At 47.2% G+C, this 18,886-nt stretch overlaps 1 protein-coding gene across 1 annotated transcript in view; it reads right to left on the minus strand.

Annotated features, from left to right (window-relative positions):
- Positions 1 to 18,886, minus strand: part of ZFPM1 (zinc finger protein, FOG family member 1) — a 180,023-nt gene that overhangs the window by 32,371 nt on the left and 128,766 nt on the right. Inside the window, exon 4 of the mRNA XM_031949230.1 lies at positions 1,953 to 2,086. Within this exon, the coding sequence (XP_031805090.1) occupies positions 1,953 to 2,086 (134 nt within the window). The remainder of the gene's footprint in view (positions 1 to 1,952; positions 2,087 to 18,886) is intronic.

Genomic DNA, 18,886 nt, shown 5'->3' on the forward strand with positions numbered 1-18,886 from the left:
GGACATGACCGAGGCACAAGTCTCACTCCACTTTGCTCCAACGGACCTCGTCTGAAGTCCTGGGCCCGATTCTAGGAGCCACAGCGAAGGGGGACATCGATAAGCTGGAGTTTTCAAAGAAAGGAAACCAAGATGGTGGAGGGCCTTGAACCGGTGTGGAGAATGAAGTGGGGGTGTTTGGGCTGGAGGAAAGACTCAGATGGGATATAACAGGGTCTTCTAGTATCCAAAGGGCTGTCCCACAGAAAGGAGGATTGAATTATGCTTGATCTGTTTGGCCCCAGAGGGCAACACCAGGAACAATAAGAGGAAGGTACAAAGAGATCAATTTTAGGTTTTCTATCAGAAAAAACCCAACCTTCCCAGAGTGAGATGAACAGCTGCAGTGGGTAGGGGTGTGAAAGGAGCTTGGAGGCTGGGTCTGTGATAATGGGGATTCCTTTTGGATCTGACTGGATCAGATGGCCTGGAAGGGCCCTCCCAACTCTGTGGTTCTGGGCCTCTCTTCTCTGCATCCTTGTAGTGCCTGTCCTCCATGGCTGGAACGGATTCCCTTTTCACCTCCGCCTTCCAGCATCCCTATCTTGCTTCAAAGCTCAGCCTTCTTGATCTCACCAGCTGATAGTGCCTCCCTCTCGTCTCTTCCCCCCCTTTCATTTACTTAAAATGGATACATGTTGTCTCTTCAACACAATCAGGTCCATGTTCCCAAGAAGTTCATTGATTTTTTTTAAGGGGGGGGGGAGAATGACCCCCATGCCTTGCATAGTGCCAGAAACTGCTGAAAAAGGCCTGACTCCTCCCTCCCCTCTTTGGCTTGAGAGATGGAAGGAAGTTAGAAGCCATCAAGTCCAATTCTATCTTGTTGCCTTTGAGGGAACTGAGGCTCACAGAGAATAAGTGATGTATTCACATTTACAGAGCTAGTTAATCAATTAATCAATCAATCACATGTTAAGTATCTACTAAGGGAAGAGATAACAAAAAACATACAAATCAAGATATACACAGAATAAAAAGGAAATAATTAACAGAGGGGAGGTATTAGAGTGGGTGGAAAAGGCTTGTTGAAAAAGAAAGGATTTGAACTAGGGCTTAAAAAGAAGTCAGCAAAATCTATTATAACCCGCTGCCTCACACAGTAATAACAAATATGTTATTATTCAGTCTTGGCTGTCTGATTCTATGGCAGAGATAGTGGAGTGATTTGCCTTCTCTAACTCATTTTACAGATGAGGAAACTGAGGCCGAGTGAAGTGACTTGTTCAGTCACACTGCTAATAAGAGTCTGAGGTCAGATTTGAACTCAGGTTCTATGGACTCGAAGCACAAGGCTTGATCCACGGCATGTCCCAGGTGCCCTAGCTCTAGAGCTCCGGTCCCATAATCTGGAACGCATCAGTCACCCAGAAATGTATCTCTGTGCCTTCCTTAAGCCTCATTCAGTTTTCTGTCTGGAACAAGAGGTCCTCCAGGTTCTCTCCTCGCTGAGAAAAGAGGTCACCCAACAAGTTATTTTAAGTGTGAGGAGAGGAGGAGGGGGGAGCGCAGCATGATTCTAGAATCCCAGGACTCGGTGACCAGATCTACTGTACGTGCTTTCCAAACCTTAAAGGGCCACACAAACATGAGCTATAATTAACACAAAGGAAAGGAAATTATTGACATGGTCTTGTCACGAGCAAAGGAGGCATTTTCCAAGGGGGCTTAATTTGGATCATAGGGTGTCTAGCACTGACATAGTGGAAAGCTTGGATTGGAAATCAGGGACCTGGTTTCGGTCACTCACTGTGTGAATCTAGGAAAGCCATGTCCCATTTCTAGGTCCCAATTGTCTCAAGGATTGACATCAGGGGGTCTTCTGCGACGACGGAGGGCCACAAAGAGTCAGGTGCCAGGGGACTGAAGCTAAAGCAGCAGAAACTAGGGGGCAAAAAGCCGGAGGTCCTTACCGTGTCTGCGTGCCCGGGGGAGGAGCCTTCACTCTGAATGTTTCCACTGAATGGACCCCAGGAAATTCCCTCAGGGAGCTTCCGCTTGGCACGAACTTTGCTTTCGCCATCCTGTGAGATCAATTCCAGCTCATCTAGAAAAAGAAAAGACAAAAGGGGGATGAGAGAAGAGCAAAGTGGCTCTACCTGTCCATGTACAACAGTGGCAGGAAACGGGCTCCTAAATGCCCTGGGCAGGCTTTCCAGGTGTGGGGCTTGAAGTACATCACAATCCCTCCTGCTCCCCAATCAATCGATAAGCATTTATTAAGCGCCTACTATGTTTCAAGCACTAAATTAAGTGCGTGGGTTACAAAGAAAAACAAAAACCATGAAGCTCACACTCTAATGGCAAAAACATGCAAACAAGTTATAGATACAGGACAATTGGGGATAATTAACAGAGGAAAGGAGCTAGAATGAAGGGAAATGGGGAAAAGTTTTCTGTAGAAGGTGTGATTTTAGCTGAAACTTAAAGAGAAGCTGGGAAGCTAGAAGGTGGAGATCAAGTGGGAGACCATTTCAGGTTTGGGGGAAAGCCAGCAAAAATGCCCAGACCCGAGAGACGTTCTTGTTCTTAGCCACATAATGGAAGCACAGCTAGAAAACACAGCTCTGCAGAGACACGGGGGGCAAAGCTCATTCCCAGAGCCTGAGGATGGCCCTCCCGATGACAAGGAGACCAATGTCCCTGGATCACAGGGGATGTCAAAGAGTTAAAGGGGGGTTGGTAAGAATGGAAAGGTAGGGAAGACAGATTTTATACGGGATCCTGGAGGAAATAAAGGGCATTTATTAGTTTACTGAGTAGGGCTCAACATGGTCAGATCTGCACATTAGGAAGATCAATTTGATAACTGAGTACAGGGTGGACTGGAGTGGGAAGAGATAAAAGGCAAGAAGACCCTTGAGCAGACTATTGCATTAGTCCAAGTATGAGGTGATGAAGTCCTGACCAGGGTGTCAGAGGAGAGGGGGGGGGGGACATTTCAAGAGATTCTGCAAAAGGAAAACCAACAGATCATGGTAACAGATTGGATAGAGGGGGTGAGAGGTAGTGAGCAGTCAAGGATGACCCCTGGGTTGCCAGCCTGAGGGGACTGGGAGGACAATGATATTTGCACACGGGGGAAAACCCAGCAAAAGGCACAGTGAGGGTGGTCCTGACTGTGCTCAGAGGGCAGAGATACCAGGAATGCCCCCCAAGACCTAGGGGTCACATTCTTGAAACTTATTCCCCTGTGGTCCAATATTATCAGCCCCCAACCAGATAGAAACTTCACGAGGGCCTCAGTTTCCCTGAAGCATTTAACACAGTACTGTGATGGTAACAAGTGCTTTAAAAATGGCTGTTATAAGAATAAAGAATAGAGAGGGGAGAGACACATTGTAAACACAAAGAAGACACGGTAAAATTATAAGAAATGTCAAGAATAATTCCATCTCACATTTCTAAAGAACATTACCACTTAAAAAGCACTTTCACAGATGCCATCTTCTTGATCCAGACCTCCCTAGGAGGTGGACCAGCTGCCAGTGTTATTTGTATGTTACACATGAAGGAACTGGCTCTCGGGGAGGCGAGAGTCTTGCCAGAGTAATGTGGCTGCAAACAGCAGAATAAGGACCAGGATTAGAAAATTTAGGATTAAAAGGGATCTTCAAGATTCTGATTCAACCCCCTCCTTTTACACATGAAGGGAGACACGAGTTCTCATAAGGTCCAAGTAGCAGAGTGAGTATTTGAATCCAACCTCTACAGAGAACTGAGGTCCACGAACATGATAAAGGGTTGCGCTAAGTCTAGAGCTCAGAAACTCGACCTTCTAGTCCCTAGACCCAATGTTCCTTCCATTTTCCAGAAGTGAATCTGAATTCTCTTGACGAGAAATGTCTCTCAAGAAGTCGTGAGGATCTACCTTCTGCCTTCCTGAGGAGCTGGTGGAATTCAAGTGAAGTCCTAAGGACTTTACAAAATTATTTTATTTGATGCTCATAACAACTCTGTGAGGTGAGTGCTGTTATCCCCATTTTACAGATGAGGGGGGGACCGGTTGTGGGTGCCCCTGCATCTCAAAAGCTAGCAAAGATGAGACCTAGGTACAAGCATGGATTCCTGGTACCCTGAACTGCTGAGGACATTGAACAATATTGGCGATCAATATCAATCAATGGTTTGCCCAGCTGTCAGATGGAAAAGTCAGAGCTGAGAGGGACACTGGGATATAACATCAGGGGTAGGAGAGACTGCAGGACATAAGACATAGAATATCTTTTGCAGATAGGAGAGACTTTTAGGAGGCCGAAGTCATAACAGGGAAGTGACTTGTTTAAGGTCACACAGTTGCTGGATGGTAGCACAGTTCATCCCATTACTCCTTCCTCTGCCCTGCCTTCAGCTGCTAAAATGATTTTCCCATCCCTACTCAATAAATCCCCAATGGCTCCTGAAAACCTCTGGGACCGAGTAGACAGTGTTCTGTTGAGCACTGAAAGGGAAGGCCGGCCTGGCCTGGAGGCCCTCCCAAGTCCCTTCCTGCTGGGCATCTATAATCTTGTAATAATAGGCAGCTTGCAGTTATCACTTGGAGGTTTGCAAAGCCCTTTTCTGGGTTCTCTCAGTTGGCAGTTCAGCTGAAAGTGGAGATGTCTTGGAAAACCTTGTAAGGCAAGTGCTCTTGTTGGCCCTATTTTACAGATGTAGAAACTGAGGCTGAGAAAGATTAAGGGACTCGCCTAGGATCATACAGCTGGAGAATGTCAAAGGCAAGATTCAGCCCTCTGGTTAGGAGCCTTTGATCTCCAGCTCCAAGAGCATAAAAGGGAATGGGCTTGCCCTATAATTGCAATAGCAGGATTCTTTCTCCTCCCTGCCCAGGAAGTGGCGGGGACTACTTCCCTCTCCATGGTGTCCTTAGGGGGGGGGGGGGTATCTGACCCCTTCTTGCCCCCTCCGAGTCCTGCTTCCATCCACCGCAGCCTGGCAGCCTGGGCAGAGGTCACAAGCCTGTCCACCATGACAAGGGAAATCTATTGAGCAGACCAGAGAAGCTGTTCTACTTCTGGCTGCCCTCAACTCCAGGCAGGCTCTGGGCTTAATGGGCCCGATTATCTGATAAACTCCGAGCTTAATGGTTTAGATAACATGTAAATATGCTATGAAGGCTGTTCTAAAATGGTTTAACTGGGTCTTTGTCTTTCAGAGTGCAGATAAGATGGCAGCTTACCAATACTCAAATGTATGCTAATAGAGGCTGCCATCTCCCCTTGATCTGTTCCACTGAAAGTGGAGAGGCACAGGAAAATAGGAAGGAGATTTTGTCCGATGAATCCCACAGCAAGAGGGTCCCAGGAGGGAGGAAGAGAGAAGAAAGAGAATCTCTTCTGTGCCCACCCCCAGTCTCCCTGGGTACCGATGCCATATCTTCTCACAGGCTCCTAGGACTCAGGGGATCACCAAATACCAGCAACCCCCCATTTGTTAAGCATCTGCCATAATTACAGCCCTGTTCTCTCCCTGGGAGAGATTCTGCATTTGTGAAAGAGTCAGTAGCTCCCTTCACTGAGTTTATACTCTAGGAGATGAGTAAAATTCAAATCCAGAGAGTTTATTCCATACAGCACTAGAACCAAAGGATTGGGTTCAAATCTCTGCCATTTTCCTTCAAAGCTTCCTTCCAGCTCTAAATCCGGAGTGAATGAGTGGGAAAATTTAAAAAACTTTAAGAATTTGGTGTTTCCAAAATATCATATCACAACAGAATGAATACTGAAGGAGAGGAAAGTCCAGCTGCATCCTGGGAAACCAGACATTAAAGAAATTGGCAAAAAAAATCCATGCAAAACAATGTGTCCTTTATGTATCTGAAAAATAGTTACTTCTATTAAGGTTACTTATATTAAAATGGCATTATTGTTATTTTTAGATGGATTCATAAACATATTTTACTGTGCATCAATCTTAATGTTTAAAACAATAAATACTGACAGATATAAGCCACATGGACAAAAGCTCTTTGAGAGAGGGTGGTTCTCAGTCATTTGTAAAAGTCTAAGGGGTGGAGATATGGCTAATATAGAATAATATTGTGTATGGTTTCAAATACAGAATTGATATCATTTTGCTAGGCTTCTCAATGGGTAGAAGAGTGGGAAAGAATTTGGAACTTTAAATTTAAAAAGAATATTAATAAATACTTTTTTTTTCCTTAAAAAAGAGAGTAGTAAGCATTATGAGACTAGATCCACTGCTTACGATGATCTCGAGGGTCACTCCTATACTACTCCCACTGTATCTCTCCACAGTGATTTTATCCTTCAAAGACTCATAGAACCTCGGAACTGGGGAGAAGCTCTAGGATGAATTTCATCATTTTTTTCACATCAGATTCTCCTCCATAGGGGAAGAAAAAAGTGATAGATTTGGAGACATAAGCCCCGGATTCAAATCCTGACTTCATGACTTGTTCCTCTGTGACCTTGGCTGCTATTTCCTCATCTGTAAAATAAACAATGAATCCCACAGCGAGAGGGTCCCAGGACAGAGGAAGCTGATCCCCGAGATTTCTCTCAGCTCTAAATCAGCGATTCTGGACACTCCCGGCAGCCAGGGCCCGAACACTTCTGAACGTGAGGAGCTCACTACTCCATAGAAAGCCTCTTCCTTTACTGCATAACCAAATTAAGCTAAAACACTCTTCCTCGTACCATGGGAAATCACCCGGGCTAGAGGGTCAGGAAATGTGGATCTTCCCTCCCCGCTCTGCCACTGGCCCAGGGTAGGTTCTGGGACAAAGTGCTGTAACTCAGTTTCCCTTTTTGTAATATGAGAGGGTTACAACAGCAACCTCTGAAAGAAGAATTCTTTTCTTTCTCCTGCATGTCAAGGTCCCCTTCAGGAGTGTGGCAAAGTCCTCAGACTTCTCAGAAGAGGGTTTTGGAGAGTTTCTTAGGTAGGATTGCATAGGAGACCAAAGCTTGGTAGAAACCTCACTTTTCCCCCTCCAAGTTTACCGACCCTGGTTTGGGAGCCTTATTCTAAAGTCTCTCAGTTCTGAGGGTGGGCGCCATCCTTTCTCACTGCTCATCCCAAGCCCCCCACACCATGGCGCTGTCTCAGCTCCCAGCATCGCCCCCTCCCTGGACGGGAGAAGGGCGGGACAGTCCGTGGCCCCTGGATGGGTCACCACCACAATCAGCTGCTTCCTCTTGAAGTGGGCCCCGGGATGAAGATTTGGGGGCTGCGGGATTTATGGAGGGCGCCTTTCCCCTTGGGCTGCCCCTGTGAGGTGGGCAGGGGATGGGGGCTCGGGAAACGCGGGGAGGAAGGAACAGCTGATACTGTAACAGAACTGGGCGGGAGGGGAGTTTCATTACTTTCTCCAAGTCATCCTAGGTGGGGAATCCCCAGCTTTGCCCTGGCAGCTACCGGAGCTTGCTCCCCGCGGCCCCCAGGGGAACAAGCAGGTATTTCAAGCTCCTACCCTGCGCATCTCTGTGCACTCCAAATGCCTGTGGGTGGGTGGCAGGAAGGCAGGTCAGGGTAAGGCTCAGAAACAGGCCAAATCTGCCATCAGGAAGCAGGCTGGCCGGGACTCCAGTTCAAAAGACGTCAGTCATATGCTACCTTCTATTATGCCCTCCCTGAACCACAGACACAATCCTATTTACCCAAATAATTCCTTGAGGCGGCCCAGCTGGGCCAGAGTGCTGGCCCCCACCTCCATCCTCCCAGGCCGGCCCGCCCACTCCTCTCCCCAAACTGAAGCTTTCCAGTCCCTCAAGGCTCTCTTCTCTGGCTGAGCCCCAGACTAGGGTTGTAGAAAGGAAGCCTCCAGTTGAAAGGGGATCTGGGTGTCAATGTCCATTCTGCCACCTGCTAACTACATAATGCTGGGCAAATCCCTCCTTCTCAGGGGCTCCCAAAGTATGGGTTGTGACCCCATATGGGGTCATATAACTGGACTCGGGGTCACAAAATCACGATTTATTATCAGTAAATGTTGGTTTATATACCTATTTTATATACCTATATTCCTGGAGTTGGGTAAAAAGTCTTCAGGCAAAAAGGGGTCAGGAGTGGGCAAAGTTGAAGAAGCCTTTGGTCTAAAGGAGAGGGGTCTGGACTAGGGAGTCTTTAAGACCTCCTGCAGCTCTGAACGCTCGGTCTGATGAGAACAATTAACAGTAGGTTTTATTTGGCTTCCCTGACTGGTTACTCACTCTGTCCTATTTTTGATGAAAGAGACCAAAACCTTCCATTTGGAGGTCCAGAAAATGGAGTTTGTTTTGTTCAGGGTTACACTATTAAAGCGCCCAGAGGGAGCTGAGAGGATCTCTGGTTAAAATTTCACCATAATCCAGAAATTGTGCCTCAAACTCAAATCTGACCTCAGAACCCTGAACTGTGTGGCCCTGGGCATGTCTCTTAACCCGCTCTCTGCCTCAGTTTCCATGTTTTCATTTATAAGACGATGATAACAGTAGAACTCACCTCCTAGAGTTGTTGTGAGGATTAGCTGAGAAAATGTTTGTAAAAGTGCTTCACACACAGTGTCTGGTATAAAGCAGGTGCTTAATAAATGTGTGTTCCTCCCTGCCTGAGAAGAGGGAATTCTGGGACTCTGTGGATCCGGATTCTACTCACAATCTGCCTCGTCTCCACTGCAAATTTTCTCTATTCCGGACTCCCGAGGGAATTTAAGACCCTCCCGGATGGCGGCTGTGGGGAACTCCCCCAAAAGTCGGTCAGAGTTGGCTGTGACCGGGGAGGAGGAGGGTGACCCCTGCAGAGGGCTGGGCTGTTTATAAACACGCTGTGCCTCAATTTATCCATTAAAAAAGCCGCGGAATTAGCCTGCTTGGATCACAATCAGCAGCACCATCAAAAAGCAGTTAGTGCGCGCCCCCGGCGCTGAGCGGGCTTTGTTGTACCTCACAAAAGGCTTCATGTCTCTTTGATGAAAATCATAATAACTATTATTATGCCGCCCACTCCAAGTACATGCTATATATAAATATATAATACACCAAGGGGCTTTAATCTGAACAACTCCAAACGCTCTCCATTATTCTTACATAACCCCAGGGGGAGCCAACAAGAGGCCTGCCCATTTTACAGATGAGACACAGGGAGCCCACAAGAGAAAGTCCCTTCCATAGTCAGGGAAGGAGTCCAAGCCCAGACTCTCCTGGTGCCTTGGTCTGGTGCTCGAGGCCCTCCCCTCTGCCTCAAGGACCACTCCCGCGCCTCGGACCCTGTGTCCGAGTCACAATGGCCGTCTCTCCTTCCCTTGCTCCCCTCTCCTTCCTCTCCACCTGGGACTCATCCTCAGGCCGGACCAGGTCGGCCATCCCGGAGGAGCGGGGCGCTCCCTTTTTGGAGGTTGGGTCTCTCCCCTCGCTGAAGCGCCGGCCCCACGCGCACGGGGCACACTGAGGCTGGGCCCCGCTTCTCTCTGCCGGGGGCCTGTGTGGCTTCTAGGGCCCCCCTAGCGCGGAGCATGGGCCAGCCATCACTAGAAAACAACGTGCTACTACAGAGCGTGCGTTAACGCATCTCTACAACATTCATGGCGTTCTACAGCATTCGGTGCCCTGGCTTCCTGCAGGGCCCGGCTCAGCTTACTGAGGGGGCCTTCCTGGGCTCCCCCCACCGGGGGCTCCGCCTCTCCTTCCTCCGTCCCTGGTCCCTGACCCTCCGTTGCTCTGAGTTAGACCCCCCGTTTCTGTCTTTCTGTGGGTACCAAGGACTTAGCGTGGATTTTAACACCGAGCATCTGACACGTGCTTGTTGACTGACTTGCTATTTGGGCATACGGTTATCTCCTCTAAGGGGAGTGCCTCCCCTTCTCCCCTTCCTTTCACTGCTTCTAACTCTGAGTCCCAGTGTGTGTCTCTCTCCTCCCTCACTTTGTCTCTCTCTGTCTTTACCTCTATTTCTCTCTGTCTCTCTGTCTGTCTCTTCGTCTCTCTGTCTCAGTTCTCTCTCTCTCTCCTCCTCTCTGTCTCTCTGCCTGTCTGTTTCTTACTCTCCTGTCTGTTTCTTGCTTTCTCTTCTCTCTCTTTTTCTGTTTTTCTCTCTTTGTGTCTCCCCACCCCCCAGCTTTGTCTTTCTGTTTCTCCTCTCTTTTTCCACGTCTCTCTCTGTTTCTATCTGTCTCTCTCATGGATGCACACAGGCTAGACCAAACACACAGCACTTTGACATGAATTCAAATATGGCCTCAGACACTTCCTAGCTACATGTCTCTGGGTCACTTCACCTGTTTTGCCTCAATTTCCTCATTTGTAAAATGAGCTGGAGAAGGAAATGACAAATGCTTTAGTATCTTTGCTAAGAAAAACTCCAAAAGGGGTGATGAAGAGGCAAACATGGCTGAAACAATCAAAGGCTCAGATGGGGGGAAATAACCATCCCAAGGAACAAACAAGGCGAGGCAGAGGCAGAGCTGGGAAGCCCCGGGGTCCTCCTACTCCTTAGCGGCCCCCCCCACCACCACCACCATACCAACTAAGCACAGGATCTGGGGGTCAGGGAATGATCTCTCTCTCTCTCTCTCTCTCACACACACACACACACACACACACACACATACTTTGCTGATCCTGGTATTTGGAGCATCCCCTTACTACCCAAGGCAGTTGCCCCAATCTTGGCTTAAGATGAAATTTTTTCCTTAATATACCTAATATTATAATATATATTATATATATAATAAGAATCCCTAAACCAATACTCATAAGCCTTTAACCCCTCATATTCTCTCCATGAAACTAATGTTTCCTTCATTTTAATCCCTAGGGGCTTGAGTTCTGGAAACTTGGGATATGGGGAGGGGGTGAGGGAAGATAAGGAGCTTTCACCTCCAGTTCTCTTGGGGAGTTTACCTGGCAGCTCTGACGGGCACCTACCAAGGCTCTAGTTCCTTTCTGCAGGCCTGGGGCGGGGGGCCTCCGTAAGCAGCCTAATTCCCCCTTTTCTTGCTCTGCTCTGGCTAGCCCTCCCCACCCCCCCCTTCCCACTGCCTCATTGGCTAAGCATCTGCACCGGGGGCAGGAGACCATGCCTCCCAGATAAGAGTGTGTGCCTGACACTTTCCATGTCAGAGCACTTCATCTTCTGTGTATCAATCCCCACCAGAGAAAACACACGGCCACAGATAAAAGGCAACCGTTCCAGAAGGAAGGGAGACAAGGAGAGAGAGACAGAGACAGACAGACAGATGGAGGAGGGGGAAAGAAAGAGACAGACAGACAGACAGATAGAGAAGGGGGAGGAAAGGAAAAAGGGAGAGACACAGAGACAGAGAGAAGGAGAGGGAGACACAGAGACAGACACAGAGACAGACTGATAGGAGGGGGAGGAGAGAGAGGAGGTGGGGAGAAAGAGAGGGAAAGAGACACACAGACAGAGGTAGAGGTGGGGAGGGAAGGGAGGAAAGAGAGAGGAAGGTGGGAGAGAGAGGAATTAGGGCAGGAGGGAGGGGGAGAGGAGACAGAGAGAGAGACAGAGACAGAAAGAGAAAGAATGAGCATGAGCTCCAACTTGTTTACTCTAGAGCTTTGGACGAGCATTTTTCCAGCTTGGAACATGACAGCCTCCTAAGACCTCCCAGATTTCTCCTGCTCTGAGGTGCAGGACAATGATTTATAGTGGAAAGGGGATTGGATCTAGGCAAGAGACTTGCATTTGAATCTTGTTTCTGTTGCTATTTTTCATGTGATCTTGGGCTAGTCACTTCACTATATTTTGCATCAATTTTCTCATATAACATTTATAATTGTATCTTATATGCAAATTTTTATGTATATATGTATACATGTATGTATAGATCTATATGTCTATATGTTTATATATGTGTTTACACGCACACACAAATGAATTAAGTGACATTTAAAGAGTCTTTCAATGAAGGCCTCTCTTTCATCGGCTTCTCTTGCTACCCAACAGGCCAGTATCACCCTCTTGGGGAAAAGGGGGATTAGCAAGTGGCAAAAGACATCTTAGCTGCTAATTGAAGTTTTCTTCTTTGAACAATCAGAGCAAGTGAAAAGAGCTCCGACAAAGGGAGAATTTTGTCAAGAAAGTGGAGCTTAAAGCATGTTTATGTTCAACAGACACCCCTAGATCTCTCTGTTCAAGGGATACTCCCAAGCCCATCCCTCAGAAGGAGAAAGAGCTCTAAGTGATGAGGTTTAAAAATGGGATTTGGAAAATGGAGAAGAACCACGAAGGGAAGAGATGCCAGCTTCATGGGGAATAACTAAGGCCTGGAAAAGCAAGAAAACTAAAGGAGAAATGAATACCAGTTAGCACTGTCTCTTTGTCTCTGTCTCTCCCCTCTCTGTGTGTCTGTCTCTGTCTCTGTCTCTGTGTCTCTCTCTCTCTGTGTCTTTCTCTCAATGCTTCTTCCCTTCCCTTCTGCTTGAGCAAGTTTCTTTGTGACAAGAGCCAGCTGCTAATCTCTTCACCTAGACAGTGGCTATGATGAAAAAAAACCTGTTCTGGAGGGAAAGAGGACCCGGTGCAGAACAAGGGAGGCAATGCAGTCCAGAGGCCTGTGGAAGTGAGAAGGCCTGGCTTCCCACGAAAGCCTTAGAGACTTCAGATTTGGAAGGGCCTTAGAGAGTACTGAGACCAGGGCTTCTTAACCACCTGGGTGCCCTACAGTCCTTTGGGGGTCTTGTGAAGCACACTGCCCTCTGAATGATGCTTTTGGAATACATAGAATAAATGCCGTAGCATTTACAAATAAAACCAATGAGACTGAAACACAGTCGTCAAAGTAGCTTACAGAATAAGTTCATGAGCATTATTTAACTCCGGTTAAGACTCTTCAATCTCATCCAACCCCTTCATTTTACAGATGGGGAAATTGAGGTATGGGGACGAGAACGGACTCCCTCAAGGCTATTGTCAAGGTAATAAGTCGCCCAGTAGGGTTTGAATCCAAGTCTGTGACCCCAGATCTGGAGTTCTCCCATCCTCAAAAAGCTGGCTCCTAATTATTATTTCCATGTGCCTCAGTTTCCATGTCTGCAAAGAGGAGATAAGAGTTCCTGTCTCTCCTAACTAACCTGGATACTGGGGGGCCCAACGAGACACAGGGCGGGTGCTCCGAGGCACCGGCGGAGAGGGAGGCAGCGGCCAGGCTCCAGCACCTGTGTTTGGAGGCACCGGCTCACCCACTCCCTATTCGCCCCAGGCCGCAAGCTCCCTCCACAGTCAGACCCAGCCATTGCTATGCACACGGCATGAGAGAAAGTACTAATTTATTTCAGGCAAACAATACTGTACATGTTATTTCCAGAATAAACATGCTGTGCCTAGGATTCAATTTCTTACCCCCAAGCAACTGCAGGGAACTAAATGAGAAATTTTAGATTTTGCATATTTATATGATTTAAATATATATTTAGACTCCAGAGACCTTCCTGCGAACTTCCTTCTCTGGGGGCAGGGAAGACAAGGACTAGAGGCGAGAAAGGGGGAACAGGGAATCTGACATAAGGATTGGCCAGGGTCTGGGGGATGGGGAAGACTGAAAGGAGGATGGGCTAGAACCCCCCCCCCCCCCGAGGCACCACTAAGTAAGATCTTCCCTTGAAGGTCTGCCTGCCCCACCATCCACCAAATCTTCCTGATCTCACTTAATCTCACCTTTATGTAGACAAATAGCTTCTTCCCCAAAGCCTCAGTTTCCCTTATCTGCCAAATGAGGGATTTGGATTAGATGGAATTCTCCTTCCTTTTCACTTTGTGAGGAGAGGTTGGGGAAGGGGACAGGAGGGTGGGCTGGGATGAAACCTTGCCCCCCAATTCACTGGCAAGGGGATGTGCTATAACACAGCGACCAACAGTGCACTTAAGGCTGCTTTCTCTCCAGGGAGTCCTGAACGAGTCTCACTGCTCAACATGGGGGTGGGTGAAGGGTGTCTCACCTTAAGCTCACTTAGTTTTGGCTGCCTCTGTTTCCCCACTGAAACAACACTGCACCCATTCCTTCCCTCCCCTGGCGCTGAAACAGAGAGCATCAGGAGGGCCCCTTGAGCTGCACCCCCCCACCCCAGGCGGTTTGGCCCTGGTTTATTTAATATTAAAACAAGGCACCAGAGAATCACAAGGCTGGAGATCGTTCATAAACTGCTCATTTTACAGATGGCAAACTAAGGCCCAAAGAGGCAATAGAGATTCACTTACTTACTGAGAGATCTTGGATATGTCACTTCTGCTATGGACCTCAGTTTTCTCCTTGAATAAAAAAAGGCGTTCTTAGCTTGGGGTCCATGAATTTAAGCCAAACAGGTATAGGACACCAACTATATTAAGAATTTCTAATTTAGGTGCGCGTTAAGGTTCCTTCTGCTCTAAATTCCACAAAAATAAGGGCTGGTTCTAACTTGCTTAGCTTCTGGGAGCCTCTGTTTCTTCATCTGTAAAAAGGGCATAATTAGGCCTGTACCAGCTGCTCGCTGCAGGGTCGATATAGCCCCCTTACTTGAGCATTCTGCAAAGATGACTTACTGTTACGGCTTAAGTCAAACAGCTAGACTGGCACGAGAGGACCAAGCTGTCCTAACTCCCAATCCAGACCATCTGCCATACTATATACCAGCATGCTCCAAAAAGGGGCGATTTATAAAATCTCTATGAGGAGAACTCCGTGATTTTTCACTTTTCATGACCCCATTCGGGGTTTTCTCGGCAAAGTTCTGAACTGGTTTGCTATTTCCTTCTCTAACTCATTTAGCATTCAGAAGGTTTGAGTTCAAGGCAAGTCAACCTGCTTTCCTACTGGTTAAAGGAGAGGGCAGGACTTGATGATATCAAGATCTCTGCCAATGTGGGGATCTAGGAACTGCTTTGCCTCTGGGCCTTTGGCTGAGCCAGGACAAGGACCAGGGGCCACCTTCACACAGATCCCAAAGCAGAGCTCCCAGGGGAAGGTCCTCATACGGTAGTTATAGGGGAGCTGTTTTCACTAAATCCTGAAAGCATTTACAGAAAATGGGAAGAGATCCATTAAGAGCTCAATAAGGGGCCATTTTCTCCATCAGCGACAAGGCAGCAACCACATTTGCTATGGTGCTGCCTAAGAAAGTGAGAGCCACACTAAAGAAACTAATCACAGTAAGAATAGCCGGACTGGCTGATTACCCAGAGGAGGACATCTGTGCTGCAGGACACCCCATCTTGCCAAGGATAATGGATCGATTCTCCAGGTATTGGAAAACAGGGAGGATGCTTGGGGATGGGGTTGGAGGAAATCTGACGTTACCGTTCCTAAACAAAGTCATCAAGAAAACATCTTGCTAACTGGACACTCATAGGCTCACTTTCCCATCCTTACAAAATCCCTATGAGGATAGTTGTTCAGTTTTCCTTTTTAATCTGTATCTGACTCTTCATTACCCCATTTGGGGTTTTCTTAGCAAAGATCCTGGGATGGTTGGCTATTTCCTTCTCTAACTCATTTTACAGATGAAGAAACCGAGGCAAACAGGATAAAATTGACTTGCCCAGGGTCACATAGCTAGAAAGTGTCCAAGATCAGATTTGAACTCGGGAAGATGAACACTCCCCACTTCAGTTCGGAGCGCTTTTCACTGAAGCGTCACCTAGCTGCCTATATGAGGATCACCAGCATGTTCTGAGAGCATCCCTGATGAAAGCTTGAGAAGAGAAATGGGGGCTTTTGCAAATGATCACCAACAGCAGATCCCGTCTCTACAAATAACAATTGACTGAAGGGTGCAGAGAATACAAGATTCCCCTAAGACTATTTTAAAAAGCGTTTGCTTGGTAGAACCAAGTGCCTGCTTAACAGCTCTCCTCCAAGGTAGATGTTTTCCAGCATGTGTCATAAGCACAAGGCTCCTTAACAAGCACTGTAATGACTGAGATAAACTTGCCAAACAACTCCAAGTTAAAATCAAAGGAGGCATCAACTGCACAGAGGTGGGTTAGCGAAGGCCGTTTGCCACTGCCAGGTGCATGGAGCTGGGATTCCTTGTGACACTGTGCTGGTTTTGGGTCAGATCTTAGAAGGTTCCAGGTGCTCCTGAAGGAGACCTGAGATGATCAGAAAGAGTCTGGCCCAACAGATACACAAGAAAAGCCGAGGAGGGGAAGGAGGAGATGCCCTTGGCCAGACGACCTATAGACCTTGTCCACTGAAACTTAAATTTTACATAGAGACTGAATGGATAATGGACTGAGCCAAGAATTGGATGGGAGAAGGAAGGACAAGGCTTGGATTACTTTTGCCAAACTGAGGAAGGCGGCCCCTGAAACAAAACTCTGTAACATTGATATTCTGCCTTGATGCACAATAAATGCAATTTTCTAGAAAAATCAAGTTCCACATAACCTAGTGGCGCTGAAGAAGCAGGTAGTAGGAATGAATGGGCTGGGATATGACACTAAAAAGCAATTACACAAGTGACGTAGAGGAGAGAGATGCCCAGAGAGGGCACATATCAGAAAAGAAGGTGGGCCACTAGTAAGAATAAGGAACGCAGAGGGATAGCCGATGGGCCCCACTGGCACCTGTAATGTCAATAAATCAAGAAGCTGGCCACCAGCACGTTGGGGGGGCCCTCCTGGAGAGAGCCCATGGAAGAAACGGCCAAAGTGCTGCAGGACTGGAAAATGGGAATGGATCTTGATCTTTTCTACAGGAGGCGAGAGGACCAGCATTGGGGAGATCACAGATACACTAAATCAAAGTATGGGCAAAGTAAGGCACAAAGAGAAGGGGTCCTTCTGGCTTGAAAGGCAGTGACATCCTGGCGAAATCTGGGCCCCCAAGCCAAGGACAAAGACGAGATACAAAAATGTTCTGTTTCTGCTCAAGCCCAAGGGCTTCTGTTGACTAGAACCTCCTATTGCCCCGTATGTGCCAGGACAAGCCATCCCCGCTGAAATGGTTTTCCCTTTCTCTGCTTGAGGTGTTTGTGGTTGGAAGTCCTTGCCCTTTAGCAAGTTGTTGCCCTAATACCAAGCTGAAGCATACTCCAGATGTCTGTTCTTCAGGTTCTCACACCGTGAATGGCCAGATCCCCTTTGAAACCAAAGAGTGGCTGGTGTAGTTTTTGCTCCTAATGCTAGGCATGGGGTCCTGGGTCCCATGAGCAACTCTTCTGGAGGTTATTCCACATGGAGTCTGCCCATAAAGGGAGAAAAGAGGGATACACTTCCAAGCAGGCTCTGAAGGGGGCAGGCAGGAAGTGAACACAGGTGCTTAAAGACTGTGATCAGATGCGATAAGGGGCCAGTCCAGTTCCAAAAGGGTGGGGCACAATGAACAAACCCTGCCAACCCCCCCCCCCCACACACCCAACACCATCTTGGCTCCCATAAATGCTAGTTCCTTCATTCATGTTATTCACACATTCAAAAGCTGACCTTTCCAGAATGCTTTGTAGAATTTGTAGAATGTAAATGCTTAGAAATTTACAAACTGCTTTTAATGCATTATATTTCATCTGATCCTCAAAAAAAATCCCTGAAATATGGGTTCTGTAGGTATTATTTTTCTCATTTTACAGGTGAAGAAACTGAGACTCAGATCAGCCAGCAAAGTATCAGAGGATTCAAACTCAGCTCTCTTTTACCACCTTTTTCTTTCCTCCTTCCCCTTCTTCCTCCTTTTCCTTCTTGTTCTTTCCTCCCTGTGTGTCTGTGTCTTTCTTCCTCCTTCTTTCCCTCCCTTCCTCTCCCTCTGTCTCTCTCTTCCTCCTTCTCCCTCTCTTTCTGTATGTGTGTGTGTGTCTATCCCCCCCCCTTATTCTTTCCCTCCTTCCTTCCCTCCCTCTCCTCTCTCTTCCTCTTTCCCTCCCCTCTATCTCCCTCTCCTTCTCTCCCTCCCTCCACTTTTTCTCTCTGTGTGCGTCTCACTCCCATTTTCCTGTGAAGCAGTATATTGAAAGAATAAAGAATTTGGAGATAGGAAGTCCTAGTTAGGTGATTGTAGGCAGGTCACTGTGAAATAGGGAGTAGAATAACACCTCTAGTATCTTCCTCACAAGAGTTCCACAAAGGTCAAATGAAATTACATAGGTTGTAAATTATACTGCACACTTTATAACACTACTGTGCTGTGAAGCCGATTGTTTCTCCCGTCCCTCGCAGCTTAAAGCTGGAGGAACCTTGTGGATCGTTTTTAGTCCAATTGCTTCTATGGGGTCTAGGGAATTCCCATGACACTATTGGGCAGTCACAGCTCTTTCACCAGCCCAGGCTGGTTTACTAAGTCTTAGGAGCTCTTATCCCCTTTTCTGAGATTTCCCATTCTTGGCAAGACATCCATAACAAACCCACACACTTTAACCCAGAGTCATCACAGCACTAAGATACGGTTCAGTTTTAGCCTTTTGTCTGGAATATTATGGAATATTAATTTTGTATTATTTGAATATCATTAAAATATTACTTGAATTGAGTATTATTTGAATATTATGACTTGTACTCCATCCATGACTGCCCCAATCCTACATCTTAAAACCTTCCTTCTTTCTGTCAACAAGCCTACCCAGGAAAAATGGAGTCCTGGGCTAATATAGACTCTGAGACAAAATTAGCTAAGTTAAGAGGGCCAAGATATCAAGTATAATTAGAGATATCTGAGCTGGGAGGAACATTAGAACAAAATGTCAGAGCTAGGAGGGCCCTTAGAACCCAGGATGTCAGAGCTGGGAGGGCCCTTAGAACACAGAATGTCAGAGCTGGGAGGGCCCTTAGAACAGGGGACACAGAATAGGAGGGCATCTAGAACCTCAGAGCCAAGAAGGAATGAGAGATGGGGTGCAGCTTAGAACACAGACTGCTAGGCTGGGACAGAACTTCTAACTGTAAAGTTATTAGACTAAAATCCCAAAGCTATTAACTGACA

The sequence above is a fragment of the Sarcophilus harrisii genome, chromosome 2 (genome assembly GCF_902635505.1).
Source record: "Sarcophilus harrisii chromosome 2, mSarHar1.11, whole genome shotgun sequence".
In the NCBI taxonomy this organism is placed as follows: Eukaryota; Metazoa; Chordata; class Mammalia; order Dasyuromorphia; family Dasyuridae; genus Sarcophilus; species Sarcophilus harrisii.